Source organism: Lynx canadensis, chromosome B3 (assembly GCF_007474595.2).
Source record: "Lynx canadensis isolate LIC74 chromosome B3, mLynCan4.pri.v2, whole genome shotgun sequence".
NCBI lineage: Eukaryota > Metazoa > Chordata > Mammalia > Carnivora > Felidae > Lynx > Lynx canadensis.
The window spans coordinates 136,421,714-136,437,405 of record NC_044308.2 but is presented as its reverse complement, the minus strand read 5'-3'; the positions used below and the strand labels follow the sequence as shown (position 1 = coordinate 136,437,405).

Genomic DNA, 15,692 nt, shown 5'->3' with positions numbered 1-15,692 from the left:
CTTATTTTCTTGAACACTGCTTTCTCCACCGGTAGACATAAGTTCAAGGATTTCTGGAAGATGATCTATGAGAGCATCTAGTACCTTTTAATAGAGATATTGGTTACTTTTATGGCAATTACTGTTTTTCTAGTCTTGGATTCGTTTCATACGTCCATCTCTGTATTTGTCTCTCGATACTGTTCAAATAGTCTAGACCGGAGACAGCCACTTCTACACAACCAACATGCTGAAAACCTGCCTCTCGGCTTTTAAAAAGCAACTGAAGTTAGATAACACCCTCTGCCATGACTAAATATTGAGGAGCTGAGCTTTGACAAGCCTGTACTCATTTGAGTGAACAGGATATACTGAATGCATCATCAACATAAAGCACTGCAAAGTTTCCACAAGTATACTCCCCAAAGAATGCTAAGAGAAAAAGAGATAACATTGAATGTACGATTCTGACTGTGGAAAATAAAAACCTCTTCACAGAAAAAAGTGGGAAATTTTTAAACTACAACAAAACAGTAACAGTGACTGGAACTAAAGGTATTCTTTTGTCTGTCTACTTTTTGGCATTTCCTAAATTTTCCTTAATAAGCAAATATATGTACATATTTTAAAAACCTAGTATTTTTTTTTTTAAAGATCTCAATTTCCAGTCTATGATACAATGGTACATTGTCTTAACACTTTTGGGGATTGCCAGCTAGAAGAATTCATGCAATTCCTAAGAAGAAGGCGGGGAAAGGGCATTGAAATATTCAGACTTAACATAAAAGAAGTAAAAACCAAGGAGTAAGAAGATATTACCTCCAGTGATTCATCTTGTAATAATGTTATCAGTTCTTTATGTATTAAATATACTCCAGAATTCAGAAGTTTAGAGACCTAAAATGCAGCAATAAAGTCTCTCAGATTTAAAACTACTAGACATCTAAAGGTTATAATAATAATTTTACAAAATACATCCCTGTTAGATACTTCTTCTGAAATGAGACTAGGTTACAACATACATATAAAAATTAGATTTCTAGAAAAATTAATTGCATACAAAACCAGCTTTTTAGTCTCCTTTATGACACTCTGGAGTGTGGACACGTGAGAATGGGCAAGTAAGTGCCCACATGGGCGCAGCAAATGTAGGAAGGATTTATCAGAGTCATAATTTTCGTATCATAAGCAATAAGCCCATGGATGCCTCCAGCTCATATATTAAAGTCTTACAGCGGCCAACAAGGTCTCCCAGAATAGTGCAGGCACATGAGCATTCGCCCTGGCTCAGCACCTCCTAAAGAGGGCAAGTTCTACGGAAGGTCTGTGTGATGCAGGGACAGAGGGGAGTCCCAAGCAAGCAAGACATCAAAGGCTTTTCCTATCAAAGACTTTGATCAGCACAAAAGGAGCTGGAAGGGTCTAAGCTAAACTCCCCTGTGAACAGGTATGGGTTTTTTTCCTCCTCCAGACAAAAACAGAACTCACACAATGATAAATCCACCAGTTTCTACTTCTTTCCTTCTTTCTTTCTTTCTTTCTTTCTTTCTTTCTTTCTTTCTTTCTTTCTTTCTTTCTATGTATTGGGCTTCTGGGTAAGATTTCAATGGGCAGAAGGGGGTGGGGGAAGTATTTTAAAAACCTCTGCTCTACAGGGTTTCTGACTCGTTCAGAATATTTTCAAAATACTATTTTTCTGAAAAACAAGAATAAAGTTAGGATATAGGAAAGTAATTATCAGAATTTAACAACAACCCTGTGAGGAAAACTTAAACTCACCAGTGGATTTTCACTGCTCAAAAGGACAAACTCAGGCTAACAATTCATTTTTGGAATAGAGGATCGTGAACAGCCTACCTACATGGTATGACTGAGGGAACATGGCAACTAGCCACCCAGCAAATAGCTAGATCAACAACTGCCAGACTCACTCCTACCAGTGAAATATCTTTATGTACCCATTTCAAGATGTTTCTCTCTCTGGTGCTAATATGTGATGTCCACTACAAAACACAAATAACGATGAAATTTTAAAGGGATAAAGATGAAAATAAGTAAAAACTCTAATATTACATAAACATTGCGTTCTCAGACACGAATCTCATGAAACCATCTCTGGACCATTAATCTAATAACTACAAGCATGCACGGTAACCAAGACTAAATGCTCACTTAAGGCGCACTGGAGACAGAGATTTCATTCAGCCGGCCAGGGCCCTCTGTCCCATCCCATCCTCCAAAACATACTGTGCAACACTGGAAGTATTTTAATTAGTTACACCATCGAAAGACAATATTTCCTAGATTTTGCACAATGAACGTTTCGTTCACCCCAGAAAAAGTGTTATTCAAAAGAATACTATCACCCAACAATCAAGAGTCTCAAGCAACATAATCATGATGCTACGGGCTCCTCGTGTGCTTATAGCTAATCAAACAATGCTCTGATGTAGGAACCCAGTGCAAGGAAGGGGCTGAAATATTCTCATTGAGAGTAAGAATATTTAGATACCTCTTGTGAAGACAGGAAATATTTTATTGTGCCATTTACAAAGAGACATTTATATTTGGAAGTTGATAATTTACAGTTTATATGTGCCTACTGCAACTATGTAAGCATACACGTGCTTCCTGGGATCACCCAAGACACGTATCCAGATTTCAACCTCCAGGGTTAAGAAGTTAATTATATTCATCGGAAATGTTTAAATTCACTTTTGCTTCTTCCACTCAAGAGAGTTATAATAGCTGAACCTAACAGGTATGTTCATAAAACGTAATCCATTTGCACGAAAAGCAATAAATAACCTGTCACTCGATTTTCCGTTTACTCTCAAGTTCTTGAGTTTAGATGCAAAGTTAAATATTAATATTGTAAGCCATATAAAACCTGGTTTTACTTCCAAACCAAAGATACCCATATTCACACCACAATGTCTGGCTTAAAGTCAGCACTTAATAGAGGTACGCTGAATGAATGGATCAATAAATGGTAAATGAATATAATGTGCTTATGTAAATGACTTCTGTCAACATATTAAAAAGAGAATTATGGAAATTTTAAAATAGCAGTTAGGACTAAAATATGAAAGCGATATGGAGCCCATATCATATAATAAACCTTTATAAACAGAAGTGTACAAAATATCCAAAACTCATCTAGCATACATCGGTGGAATTAACAAACGTCAAGTGCTAACACTTCTTCACACTTACTTCATAAAAGCAAATGGCAATAGTGTATCTGACTGGTACTTCAGGGTCATGACAAAGGCAGAAGAATGTAGAATAGAGTTCCATGTGGAAGTTTTTAGGATCAACAAAAACAATCATGGCCTGGTGGAGGTGGAAGGGAGAAGATGAGTGGGAAGGAGAGAAAAACGTGCATCAATACCTAATATTACAATCATTTCATTTCAATTGAAATCATGTCCTCTACATAATAATTTAGGTGGAAATCACATTTGGAAGATCCAAATGCATGCATATGGCTCTACTTTATACATAAAGTTAAATATAAATTATACTAATATTACTCAGGACCTACTGTCTACACCAGACATAAGGCTAAGCAGCAGGGTCATAAATGGCCACGGTTTTTAATGCTATCTATTCAGATATTTTAAAGTTATCATCAAAACCTTTTGTCAGTACAAATACATAATCTATTACCGGAAAGTTATAAGCACAGTTCTTCCGTACTGAAATATATTTCTTCTCCTGCTCTAGGATTTGGGGTGGAATCTGATTTTCATTGTGTCCATTTTCTTGTTGCAAACCCAGCGTACACAGCTTCTTATAAAACTCCAAAAATCGCAAGTGTTGATCTGGAGTAAAAATTCCTAAAACAAATATAAAACCTTTGTTCAACATTTTCACTGAAAACAAAAATAGAGAGAGAAAAGCAAAATACGACACTTACGTAACGGGAACCAAATACTCAAGTAAACCGTTAAAGACCATAAATAAAAGCAACAGTGAGGAAAGAGTACCTCGTATGGAGAAATTCAATGGGTCTATTGTTTCACCTTATGTTGATTTTAATAACACTTTAATTTTAACAGTATAAACTACGCAATGCAGGAATGACGACTGAATGTCTGCAGCACGTATCACACTACAGACCACTGACGAGTCACTACAATAATAATATATAAGGACCATTACTGCAATTTACTTCTGGTAAATATTCTAAAATTGCCTGCAGAAAAGACATGTATGTGTATCTGCAGAGAAAAGAGTTTAAAAACTCAACCTAAAAGATGGCAAAGTAAACTGTAAATATTTTTGATCCAGAGACTCGTTCCACATTAATAAATTATCTTAGAGAGCAAGGAACTCATCATATACTGCAAACCTTATTTTCAACGGCCAATTAAAAGTCTATAATATACCTGCTGAAAAATGTTTTAGTATAGCAGATGGCTATAACTTAATTTATGCTTACATTATTATAGGAAGCTAAGAACTGAGTAATATGTTCAAAATGCCAGGTTATGAGTATTATTCTAAATTCTAAGCTGAACTGCTCACATGATATATTAATTACCCAACAAATAGTTAATAAGTGTATACTTGCTATGCACCAATAGTTAATATAACTACATCATATGCCAACCGATACGATATTTTATATGAATATAAAATATTCAGAAATTTAAAGGGCCATGACTACTTCTTTCGGTCACTGTTCTTTCAAATAGGTTCTGTTAGGGAAAAAGTCATTCTTAAATGTGCTCTAGCTTATGCTACCAAAAATCTAAGACTTCTTAAGATTTTACACCCTTAAAGGATAGGTTTCACAACTGAGGAGCTGCAGTCTAGTGGCTGAGGCAGAAGACAAAGGAAAAAAATTATCCACAATCTTGAAATTCTCAGGGTATATCATACCATAGAGTCCATGGCATAGTTTTCCTAAATGGAAAGATAAGGAAATAAGAATGGATTCGTCCGCTTTGAAAGATTTTTCACAAAATGATTTCACTAAGGGAAGGATAGTTTGACTTCTGTCATCTGGAAAACAAAACAAAACAAAACAAAACAGACTTTAGATCTAGTTGCCCACGCTGCACATGGAGAAATGCACACATACAGATTCCAGAAAGGAAAGTCGCTGGGTTGGCCACACGGCCACGGAACACGTCGGCAAGCCCTGGTCGCAAAAGTAGCAGGAAGAGGGCTGAGATCGGCAAAACCTTTTCACGCCAGGCTCAGGGGCTCGGACTCGTGGAGGGCCACCGGGACCACATGTCAAGAGTGCTTACAGGCTAAAGAGCTTTGAGGATTGAGGCTTTGAGGCCGAATAACTACAGAAGCCCAACACCGCGGACGTGAACGGAGGACCAGCAGGCTCAGGCCGCAGGTCTCACGTGTTAGCACGTAACTCACGCCAGGGGGCAGCTTTTTCTGACTGAAATTGTTAGCTTATAATATGTCCTGTTTATTGAATTTCTCCACTTTTACTTATATGGCACTTCCTTAAGAAGTTCATTGATATTGTGGGGGCGTCTGGGCGACTCAGATGGCTGAGCATCCGACTTGGGCTCAGGTCACGATCTCATAGTTTGTGAGTTCGAGCCCGGCATCAGGCTCTGTGCTGACAGCTCAGAGCCTGGAGCCGGCTTCGGATTCCGTGTCTCCCTCTCTCTCTGCCCCTCCCCTGTTCGCGCTCTCTGTCTCAACAATAAACATTAAAAAAAACTTTTTTTTAAGAAGTTAATCCATATTTTAAGTGTGTCTGCTTAGATTATAAATTTCTCATATATCCCACCGACATTTACATCTTGATTCTAAATACTCTGAATTTCCCATAATTCTCTTAAACTGTCAGAAAGGAATCGCTATTAAGGGTCTGACAAGACTAAGCAAAATGCTGCAACAGGTTTATTGGTATTATTATGACTGTTACTATCATTACATTTCAGGACCACATCTACCATTTTAACTAAATGACATTTATTAGACATTCATTGTATTCCGTACAGAACACACATTATCCTAAGTAGAAGTAGAGGGATGAGTAATAAACGGTCTGAACCTGAGAAACTCACACCAGCAAAAAAGCCAAACACACAAACTATCACAAGACGACGTGAGCGCTATTCTCATAGTTGGTATAAGGCACGGGTCTGCAATTTTTGTAAACGTTCTAGGCCTCACAGTGTATCTGTCCTAACGACTCTGCCGCTAGGGCCCAAAATCAGCTGTAGACAATACAGAGCCACGTGGGCATGGCTAGGTTCCAATAAACTTTATTTACATAAGCAGGCAGCAGCAGGATCTGGCCTGCAGACCACAGCTGGTGTACCCCAGGCATAAGACATTTACAGAGATAATCAGAGAGGAGACTGTATTTGCAATGAGCACTGAAGGAAGTTGGTTAGGAGGAAAATAGAAGGGAGAAAAAACAGGGAGAAAAATGAATATGCAGAAAGGCCGGAGGTGTGAGCAAATTTCACGTGCTAAGGGAATGACAAGTGGTACTGGAATGACATTCCCTGAAGGAATGGCAGGGGAAACCGTGAACATAGGTTATGCCCAGATCTGTTCACAACCGAGTGTGGACAGTGAGGGGAGAGAGCAAGGAGGGGGCCAAGGCTCCTAGACTGAATGCCCAGGGGTGCCCCATCATCAGGACAAGGAGATTCACTCACTCATCTATTTTCACGTATTATAGTTCTTACTCCTCTGGCTCATGATATAGGCTGAATGATTATTCTGGAACAATCATACACAATTATTGGCCACACTGCAATAATCTTTAAGAGGCTCTCCTAGTTCAGGGTAAAATGTTGTTCATCCAAGTAAACATAATCCTATAATTACACAACAGAGTTTCGCACCCAAGTACTTGACATTTACTCCTCCAAATTTTACCACATCAAAATGGTTAATGTTTACTGATAAATTAATGTCCAGCATTCGTCAAAAGTCTAGTCATATACTCACAGAGGAGCTAATTGTCTCTGTGATGTCTTTGTGATTTGACTGGCACAACACGAAGAAATACCTCCTTACCCATTCCCACTCAAACACCTCATCCCAAAGTTTTCCTCCCCACGGCCATGAGATTTCTAGCATTAAAATATTAAGGAAGGAATATTACTGCTTTAGTCAACATCTTTCCTAGGGTCAATTAGTTAAGCAAGTTAAAGGCTAATTACCAAACCAATTCTTATCTCCCCACACAAGGCAGTTAAACATGGATGAGCGAAAAGAGAGAGGTATGGAACATGCAGTAACATAGGGTGCCAGGAAGGTAAAAGCAGCCACAGAGAAGGTGCCACAAGAGAAAGAACCAGAAAGAGACAGAGAGGAAGGGAGGCTTAATGTTCATCATAAAACAACATAAGGAATTCTATCCCTTATCTGTCTTCACTCCCTATCAGCTACAAAACAGGGGAAAACACTGCTTTCAGAAGCAAAGGTGTGTCCGCGGGAAGATTTACCTGTGTCAAACACGTCAAGCAGATTAACCAAAGTTTCGAAAGCAGCAAGCCGCACACTGCTGCCTTCATCCCTGGAGAGTTCTATTAGCTCAGGGAGCACCACGCTTTTTGTAAGTTCTGTCCTGCACAAGAAGCAACAGAAGAAAAATAAATCAATTCAGTGAATTATAGCAAGAACTTATGAAGTGAAACTCATGGGGCCAGGTACTGCGGAGAAGAGGAAAAATCATAAAGATCCGGCTCCTGCTCTCCAGAAGCTTGCAATCTGGCTGGAAAGCATGATATAAACATAAGAAACATTAACAGTAATTGTCTAATTACTTAAATCAATTCTACTTCCACCAGGATAATATTATTACCTGCAGAGATCTTAATGACTAGAAGTTTATATTGAGCTTTATACATTGTAAAAGGTTTCCATTTTAAGCAACTTCAGCAAATGATCTGGACTAACCAGAAAAACCTAACAGCAGCGACCACAGAAACCTTCACAAAACCTTTTTATCTAGATTTCAAGGGATGCATTATTTTTTCATTCACCTAAAATACAACATTACAGTAACTAATTCCTACATAGAAGAATGATACAGGACACTAGACGCTCTCTCTGAAAGAATGAAACACAATACCCATGCTTTCAGGACATACACAACATTTATAATACAATCACCAATGGTTCTCATTAGATACTTTAATCAGCCACTGCTTATTCACCAAAATGAGATGCCACTACAATGACCCGTGCTGATAAGGGAGACTCATAATGTGATGCATTATCATGTGTCCTTCCTAGACACGTGATGGAAGACGGCACGAATTATAATTTGATAGAGAATGAGAAAGTCACTGAGAGTTGCAGAAAACCTGAAAAGATTTAGGGCAGAGCACAAAGACTCTAAAAGAACGCTGTCAAGCAGAACTTTCTGCCATGAGGGAAATGTTTACAAACTGTATCGTGGCCACATGTGGCTACTGAGCATGTAAAATAAGGTCAGTAGGGGCGCCCGGGTGGCTCAGTCGGTTGAGCGTCCGACTTTGGCTCAGGTCATGATCTCACGGTTTGCGAGTTCGAGCCCCGCGTCGGGCTCTGTGCTGACAGCTCAGAGCCTGGAGCTGCTTCGGATTCTGTGTCTCCCTCTCTCGCTGCCCCTCCCCCACTCATGCTCTGTCTCTGTCTCAGAAATAACATTAAAAATTTTTTTTTTAAATAAATAAAACAAGGTCAGCATAACTGAGGAACTGAAGTTTTAACTTTATTTTACTGAATTTAAATAGCCAAACATGGCTAGCGGCTACCTTATTGGAGAGTACCGGCTCTAAGGACTTGCGCGATCAGAGAGCCAAAAACTGTTTCTAAGAAATTAATCTATGAAAGGGGGGGAAGGTGGTCAAAAGTACAAACTTCCAGTTACTAAATAAATAAGCCATGGGGATGTGCTGTACAGCACAGTGACTATAGTTAACAATACCGTACTGTATACTTGAAAGTTACTAAGAGAGTAAATCTTAAAAGTCATAAGAGAAAAAAATTCTGTAACTGCGTAAGGGGACAGGGGTTGCCAGACTTACTCCGATAATCGTTTTGCAATGTATACCGACTCGTGTTGTACCCATGAAACTAATATGTTTTATATCAATTCAGAACGTATTTGTATGCTGTTGAAAACCTTGAGTTTATTAAGAATGAAAGACAGTAGTTTAAGATAAAGATCTCATCCCTATTTACAGGCAAAAGTTACTTGCATTCAATCTTTCAAATGACTTTTCCCCCCAAGAGTGGTATACTGATGCAAACCCAACTTAATTATATCTGGGTATTAAAGATAAAAACAATCAGAATCAAAAGGTCTTTAATAGCTGCACAATGATTTCTTAATGCTGAAAAGGCAAAGTGAAAAAATCAAATCTGTGTATCATCAGTGGTAATAAGGACATGTCAGTTTCAACCTACCAACACCAACGGGGATTTCTCATTTTCAACTACGTTAAAGCCACTAAACACTATGGCACTATGTATTAAAAGAGAGCTTTTATAGGTTATCAAAATTTAAAAAAACATAAGAGCTATATAAAAATAGAACCTATAACCCTCTACTTAAAGAAACTTTGAAAGTTTCTGATAATGTACGGCCTCCAGGCTTCTATCCTGTTGATGTTATTATATACATCCTCTTTGGGCTTCAGCTTCCTCATCTGTAAAAAAGGAACAATTACTATCCATCCAACAGATGATTGTGAGGATATTAAGCTCACACAAGTGCTTAGAAGAGTGTCTCACACATGGTAAATATTATCTAAGTGTATACTAATGTTATTCACAAATTGTGATATACACTGATTCTTTATACTTATCTCTAAAAATGGGATAATACAGGTAAAATATCAGCAAAAATTTTGTGTATATTATAGAATTCAAAAAGATTCTAGGTTTATGCTTCTCCCAGTAGGACACGAAGATGTTTCCTGTGCCTTTGCTAGCACTAAAGATTTATCATTAACTTTTCTGATTTCATTGGTAAAAGGAGCATTTCACTATTGTTTTGTAAATATCACATATTATTCAATAACTGTCTGTCTACTTGACTACATCTCTGGTCAAACTCCAAGCACCTGGACGACAGGACTGTATCTTTTTCATTATTACATCATCCACATGTAACCCATAGCTTACGGTAGGTGCTCAATGCATATTCATTAAATGCATAGATCTCTCTACAACTAATGAGGTTGAACAATGAGATTGAGTACATTTATTGGACACTTGCATTTCTTCTTTATGAAGTATATTATTTGTTTTCTTTGCCCGTTTGTCACATTATAAAAGTAAAAATAAGGCATCGTGGCAGACCCACACATGTAAGATACAAATATTCTCTCATTAGTTCCTCTAAACAAGCTGGATTAGGGCTGAGTACCTTCTTCAAGAAGCAGATGTGGGCTATACACTGCCTGTGCTGGTATATTTATGAGAATATCCTTTTCTTGACTTCATATGCAAACTCCACTCTGGCTAGGGCAGAATTGCAGGTCATTATCCTTTGTACTAAAAATGCCTTTGGCATGTAAGGATTCGGAATAAAAATCTGGGGACGGCCTGATTCTATTATTTGTGTAGGAGTCCAGTCTTATCAGCCAACACGCTAATAATTATAACCTAACCCTTCCATGACATCAGAAGGCAGGGTATGTAAAATACAGGGTGAGGGATAGCAAGATGAATGAAATAAGCAAGCTTGCTCAGATGGCCAACCTGGAATTCTGGGGTCTCGCTGTGTGATCCAAATCTACCCAGGTGCTGGCCATGATTTGGTGCCACCTAATGGTAGCAGCCTGATCAAACTAAGTACCGATGAAGGATGATCCTGAGTTCCGCGGTTGGCCCGGTCAGCAACAGCAATTCAAGGAAACTTCTCATCTGTTTGTGCCTTTTCCACCGGCCTTTTTAAGGAGCCTAGGCTGAAAGAAATACTGGGGACCCAATCATCTCCATCTCTTTGTTAAGAAGATAAAGTTGCTTAGCCCTCCCCTACATCAACGCCCTTCCAATCTGACAGAAGACGAAACTCATGGGCAGAGGACAAGAACCAATCATCAGTCCCATTATGTCTGAATTCTACAATCTGCCTCTGACAAAAGCAATCATGGATCTGCTTTGTGTCACTGTAGTTTGTATTTATCACACAGTATACACTCCTTTTGTATCTGGCTCGCTTCCCTTAACATACTGATTCTGAGACATATCCATGCTGTTATACTGCATGTATCAGCATGGCATTCCTTTTTCTTGCTAAATAGTACTCCACTGTATGGACATACCGTATTTTATTTTTCCTTTCATCGATCAGTAGACATCTGGATTGTTCCAGTTTGGGTGTTACAAATAAAGCTACTATAAACATGTGTATCTAACACAGCTCTTGTTATGGATATATTTTCACTTCTCTTGGGTAAGTAATTAAAAGTAGAACGGCTAGGCCGTATTAAAGATGTTTAGCTCTGAAGTAAATGCCAACTAGCAGTATTATATCATGGGAGATTGGAAGGTTGTTGATTTGATAATATTCAGGAAAGTGGTAAGTTTCAAATTAGTCTTTATGTACAGTGTGAGATAAGAATTAATGTTCATTTTTTTTTTCTCTCATGAATATCTAGTTATCCCAGTACTGTGTTTTGAAGAGATTTTCCTCCTTGAACTGCTTTGGCATTCTGTTGAAAGTCAACTGGCCACATATATATGTGTGTCTATTTCTGTACTCTCTTCTGTTCCACTTATCCGTATCTATTTTTGTATGTATCCTGAAACATCTTTAAATCCGTTAATTAGTTCTAATAGTTGTTTTGTAAATTACTGAGGATTTTTCTATGTAAACAGTGATGTCATCTACAAGTAGAAATCATTGTAAATTACTGAGGATTTTTCTATGTAAACCGTTCTGTCATCTACAAGTAGAAATCATTTTACTTTTTCCTTTCAGATCTTTAGACCTTTAAGATTTTTGTTTTCTTGCCTTATTTCAATAGCTAGGACATCCCATACAGTGTTGAACAGAAGTGATAAAAACTATCCTCGACCTGTTCTTACCTTAAGGAAAAAGCATTCAATATCTACCATTAATTATGACGTTAGCTGTAGGTTTCTCATACGTGCCTGTATCAGATTGAGGAAGTCCCCTTCACCCCTAGCTTCCTGAGAGTTTTTATCACGAACGGATGTTGAAATTTTGTCATACGTTAATAATGGGGGCATTTTTCAGGTTATCTTACTTGTCATGTCACCAGAAATTTGATCAATTTCTTCAAAAGTATATTCTTCCAGGGCACCTGGGTGGCTCAGTCGGTTAAGCGACTGACTTCGGCTCAGGTCATGATCTTGCAGTTTGTGAGTTCAAGCCCCACGTCGGGCTCTGTGCTGGAGCCCGTTTCGGATTCTGTGCCTCCCTCACTCTCTGCCCCTTCCCCACTCACTCTCTGTCTCTCAAAAATGAATAAACGTTAAAAAAATTTTAATTCATTTACAAAAGTATATTCTTTATTTCCTATCTGAGCACTGTATGTTCTTCCCCTCCAACACTGAAGAATCTTTTTGTAGATTCCACATTTGTTTCTTTTTTCTCTTTAGTCATCCCTGTATAAAGAGAGGTCTATTCCATACGGTTGTTTTCCTGAAAACACATGTGCACGACCTCTTCGTTATACTATTCACTATTGATCTGATTATTCTAAGAACTGTCCTCTTTGATCCCAAGCTAGTGCACAATCCATAGTTAGTGTTATGCAGACTTCAGCTCTTATGGATATGCCAGCTGGACAAGAATCTCTTAATTTTTCTTCCTGATCATCTTATTAAATGAAGAACAATTTCTGGTGCTCATTTCTGATTAAACTAAAGTGGTCAGTAATTGCTCCCCTGCCAGCCACAACAAACACAAAACTACAAACCCAAGTCTGTACTGTTCTTGGGCCCTATTCCCATACTTCCTATTCCCAAGTGCCTTAGACCACAACTCCCAGCACAGTAGTGGGCAGCCTCTCTCTTAAATCAGCAGCAGTCTCGGAAATATCTCTTCCCACCTCCTTTCACTCATCTCAGGGCTTCTCCTAGCCTTGTGTGTAGAAAATTCCTGTTGGTGGTTATCAGAGCTTAACAAAAGTCCTAATTTCCAATGTCAAAAGAAAAAAACTGTATACATCTCTTTAGTTTTATATATTTATCAAAGAGAGAATAAAAAATGTGAATCAGATCATAGTAGTTTCTAACCATGACACCATGAAAATCCTATGATTATATTCTAATAGTACATGAGAATTCAAAATTAAATGAATTTAACCAGGCAAATTAATTTTTTGAGTGAATTCTAAGTTAACAAGGTAGGTAGATTCTAGCTTGGCTTTTGTAAATGAATCCTTAAGCAATAATTCTATATTAATTTTCAGAAGGCAAATGTGAACACATCTGACCAGCCTGTTTTTAACAGTGGCAAAATGTCAGATGACAAAACATGGAATACAAAAAGACAATGATATATTCTCCTGATAGGTTCTGATCGTGATTAAGGAGCACAGAACTGGGCAAGACTGAATTATTTATGGTCCACAATGATCCAGAGTCAGCCTAGCCTAAGAAGATCTATCAGAAAGAAGCTAGTTCTGAAATCAAAATTAGAGAAAGGATTACTCTGTTACATTGTTAAGCTTCTAACACAACACTTAAATCCTCCGATTCAGCAAGGTGGACAGGACAGAGGACCTGAATCTGTATGACATTCTGAAGTCATCCCAAAGCCTTAAATACCGGCCCCCATTTTTTTGTTGTTGTTAAGAACTATACAAATGGCAACAACCTGATTGTCCCTGCTTGTGAAACAAAGAACCAGGTGAAAACAGTGCAACTTCTATTAAAAACTAAGAGGTCTCAATGTTTTTTCTATCAATTTAGGATCCTTTTTAAAAAAAAAAAAAAAAAACTATTTCCCATGATGGTTCTGAGATAAAACTTCCTTTAATATCATACCTTAACATGAGATCAGTTTTTATGGGTGAAGAGGAGACTATCAGCCCTAGGCATCTCCTTCCTGAACCCTGAAATGCCAAGGTGTACAGGAAACAAAGACTTCCACTGAGTAAGCCCATCTGAGAGGACCCAATAATATGTCGTTCGCCCAAAGGAATGCTACTGCAATAGTCCAAGCGTGGTTTATATTGGGACATTTTCCCTTCTCAGATCTAGGTATCTGGATGTTAACTAAAGCCAGTGAAGGTGAGAAAGAAAGAAATTAACATGAAGTAAATGCTAAGCAACTTCACTTTAATCTAATCTCTTTTAATCCAGACACATCAGGAGGTACTTATTGTTACAATCATTTTTAAAGCTCATATAAATTTTAGCCCTTCAACAAGCATGCTTTCATGGAACACACAGGCACAGCATATGCATGTCTGACTATCCAGAGATAAGTATATGACACAAGGAATTGAAATGATACTTACCCAATGCCCTGAGCTATGTTCTCTAATTGCCGACACATACAAGATCGAACTTCATATTCCACATCTTGACAGAGTGATTTTACCAGGGGAAGTATCTCTCTTTTAATGCTTAGAAGGCAAAGAAAGGAACGTGCAAGTGGGTATTTTAGACTAAAATTTTCAAACAGTTATCATCAAAATCTTAGCTTACCCTAATAACAAACATATTTTAATATAAAGCTTTATAGTCTAGAATGGATTTTCACATGTCATTAAAGTTTGGAGGTTATCTCCTGTTACTTGCAAATCATATACATGATTGGATCTTTGTAAAATAATGGTTAATTTTGGATTCACAATTAAACATCTTAGCTAAGATAAAAGGTTACACAGGCAAGTGGAATATCTAGCAACTATCTACCAAGATACTCTTCAACTTTATATTTTATTCTGTGCCATAATTATATAACATTCCAATCTTTCCACTTGGTTATTTATCATCTGGGCAGAGAGGAGCATATACATTATAAACATTCCCCATAAAGCCTCAAAATAAGAGAAATTATCCAAAATAATGAATTTACAACAATAATGGAAGAAATCAGAAAGTCTTATCTTTATGTACGGTTGGACAGTTTTTGATGTCTATAGAATAATACCATTTAAGGTGCCTCGTTAGCGCAGTACGTAGCACATCAGTCTCATAGAATAATACCATTTTATGCTCAAAACTACACTCAGTGTGTGACAGAGAAGGTTAAGATGAGAAATAGAAAAAGTTAACCGTGTTGATTTGAAGAGCCATGAGATCAGAAGAAATGCATCTGAATAGTAGACTAGGTAGTCTATAAGAATTCTACAGAGTTAAAACAGCTAAACTTGTATGTAGTATGGAATAACATAATGTAAGTCTAATATAATAGTAAATCACACGACCATCATACATTTTAAATCGATTTAATTGAATAAAGTAGACAAAAAAATTATATACAAATACTCACGTATGGGCATCAAATTTGTTGGTCATTTTTCCTAAAATTTTACAACTAACTAAACGAGACTGGACAGTTTGGGAAAGTTGTGCCTTGGAAACAAGTGGGTTCAAAATCTAAAGAGAAAATATTTAGAGAACAAATTCACAAAGTTTTATATATTCTTGCCACTAATGTCAGCTATTTTCCTCAAGGAATATTTTAAGATGCTAAGTGTTTTTAAGAAACCTGAGTTATAATTTGAGGTGTCTCATAACCTGAATCACCTTGTTGACCTTCTGCGTTATTAAAGGGAAGATGATGATAA

At 37.6% G+C, this 15,692-nt stretch overlaps 1 protein-coding gene across 3 annotated transcripts in view; it reads right to left on the bottom strand.

Annotated features, from left to right (window-relative positions):
- Window positions 1–15,692, bottom strand: part of PPP4R4 (protein phosphatase 4 regulatory subunit 4) — a 103,611-nt gene that overhangs the window by 29,652 nt on the left and 58,267 nt on the right. For all 3 annotated transcript variants that reach the window (XM_030319873.1, XM_030319874.1, XM_032593450.1), the window contains 8 exons: window positions 15,395–15,501; window positions 14,415–14,522; window positions 7,428–7,549; window positions 4,870–4,992; window positions 3,652–3,821; window positions 3,196–3,315; window positions 799–876; window positions 1–84 (listed from right to left, as the gene is read on the bottom strand). In XM_030319873.1, the coding sequence (XP_030175733.1) occupies window positions 1–84; window positions 799–876; window positions 3,196–3,315; window positions 3,652–3,821; window positions 4,870–4,992; window positions 7,428–7,549; window positions 14,415–14,522; window positions 15,395–15,501 (912 nt within the window). The remainder of the gene's footprint in view (window positions 85–798; window positions 877–3,195; window positions 3,316–3,651; window positions 3,822–4,869; window positions 4,993–7,427; window positions 7,550–14,414; window positions 14,523–15,394; window positions 15,502–15,692) is intronic.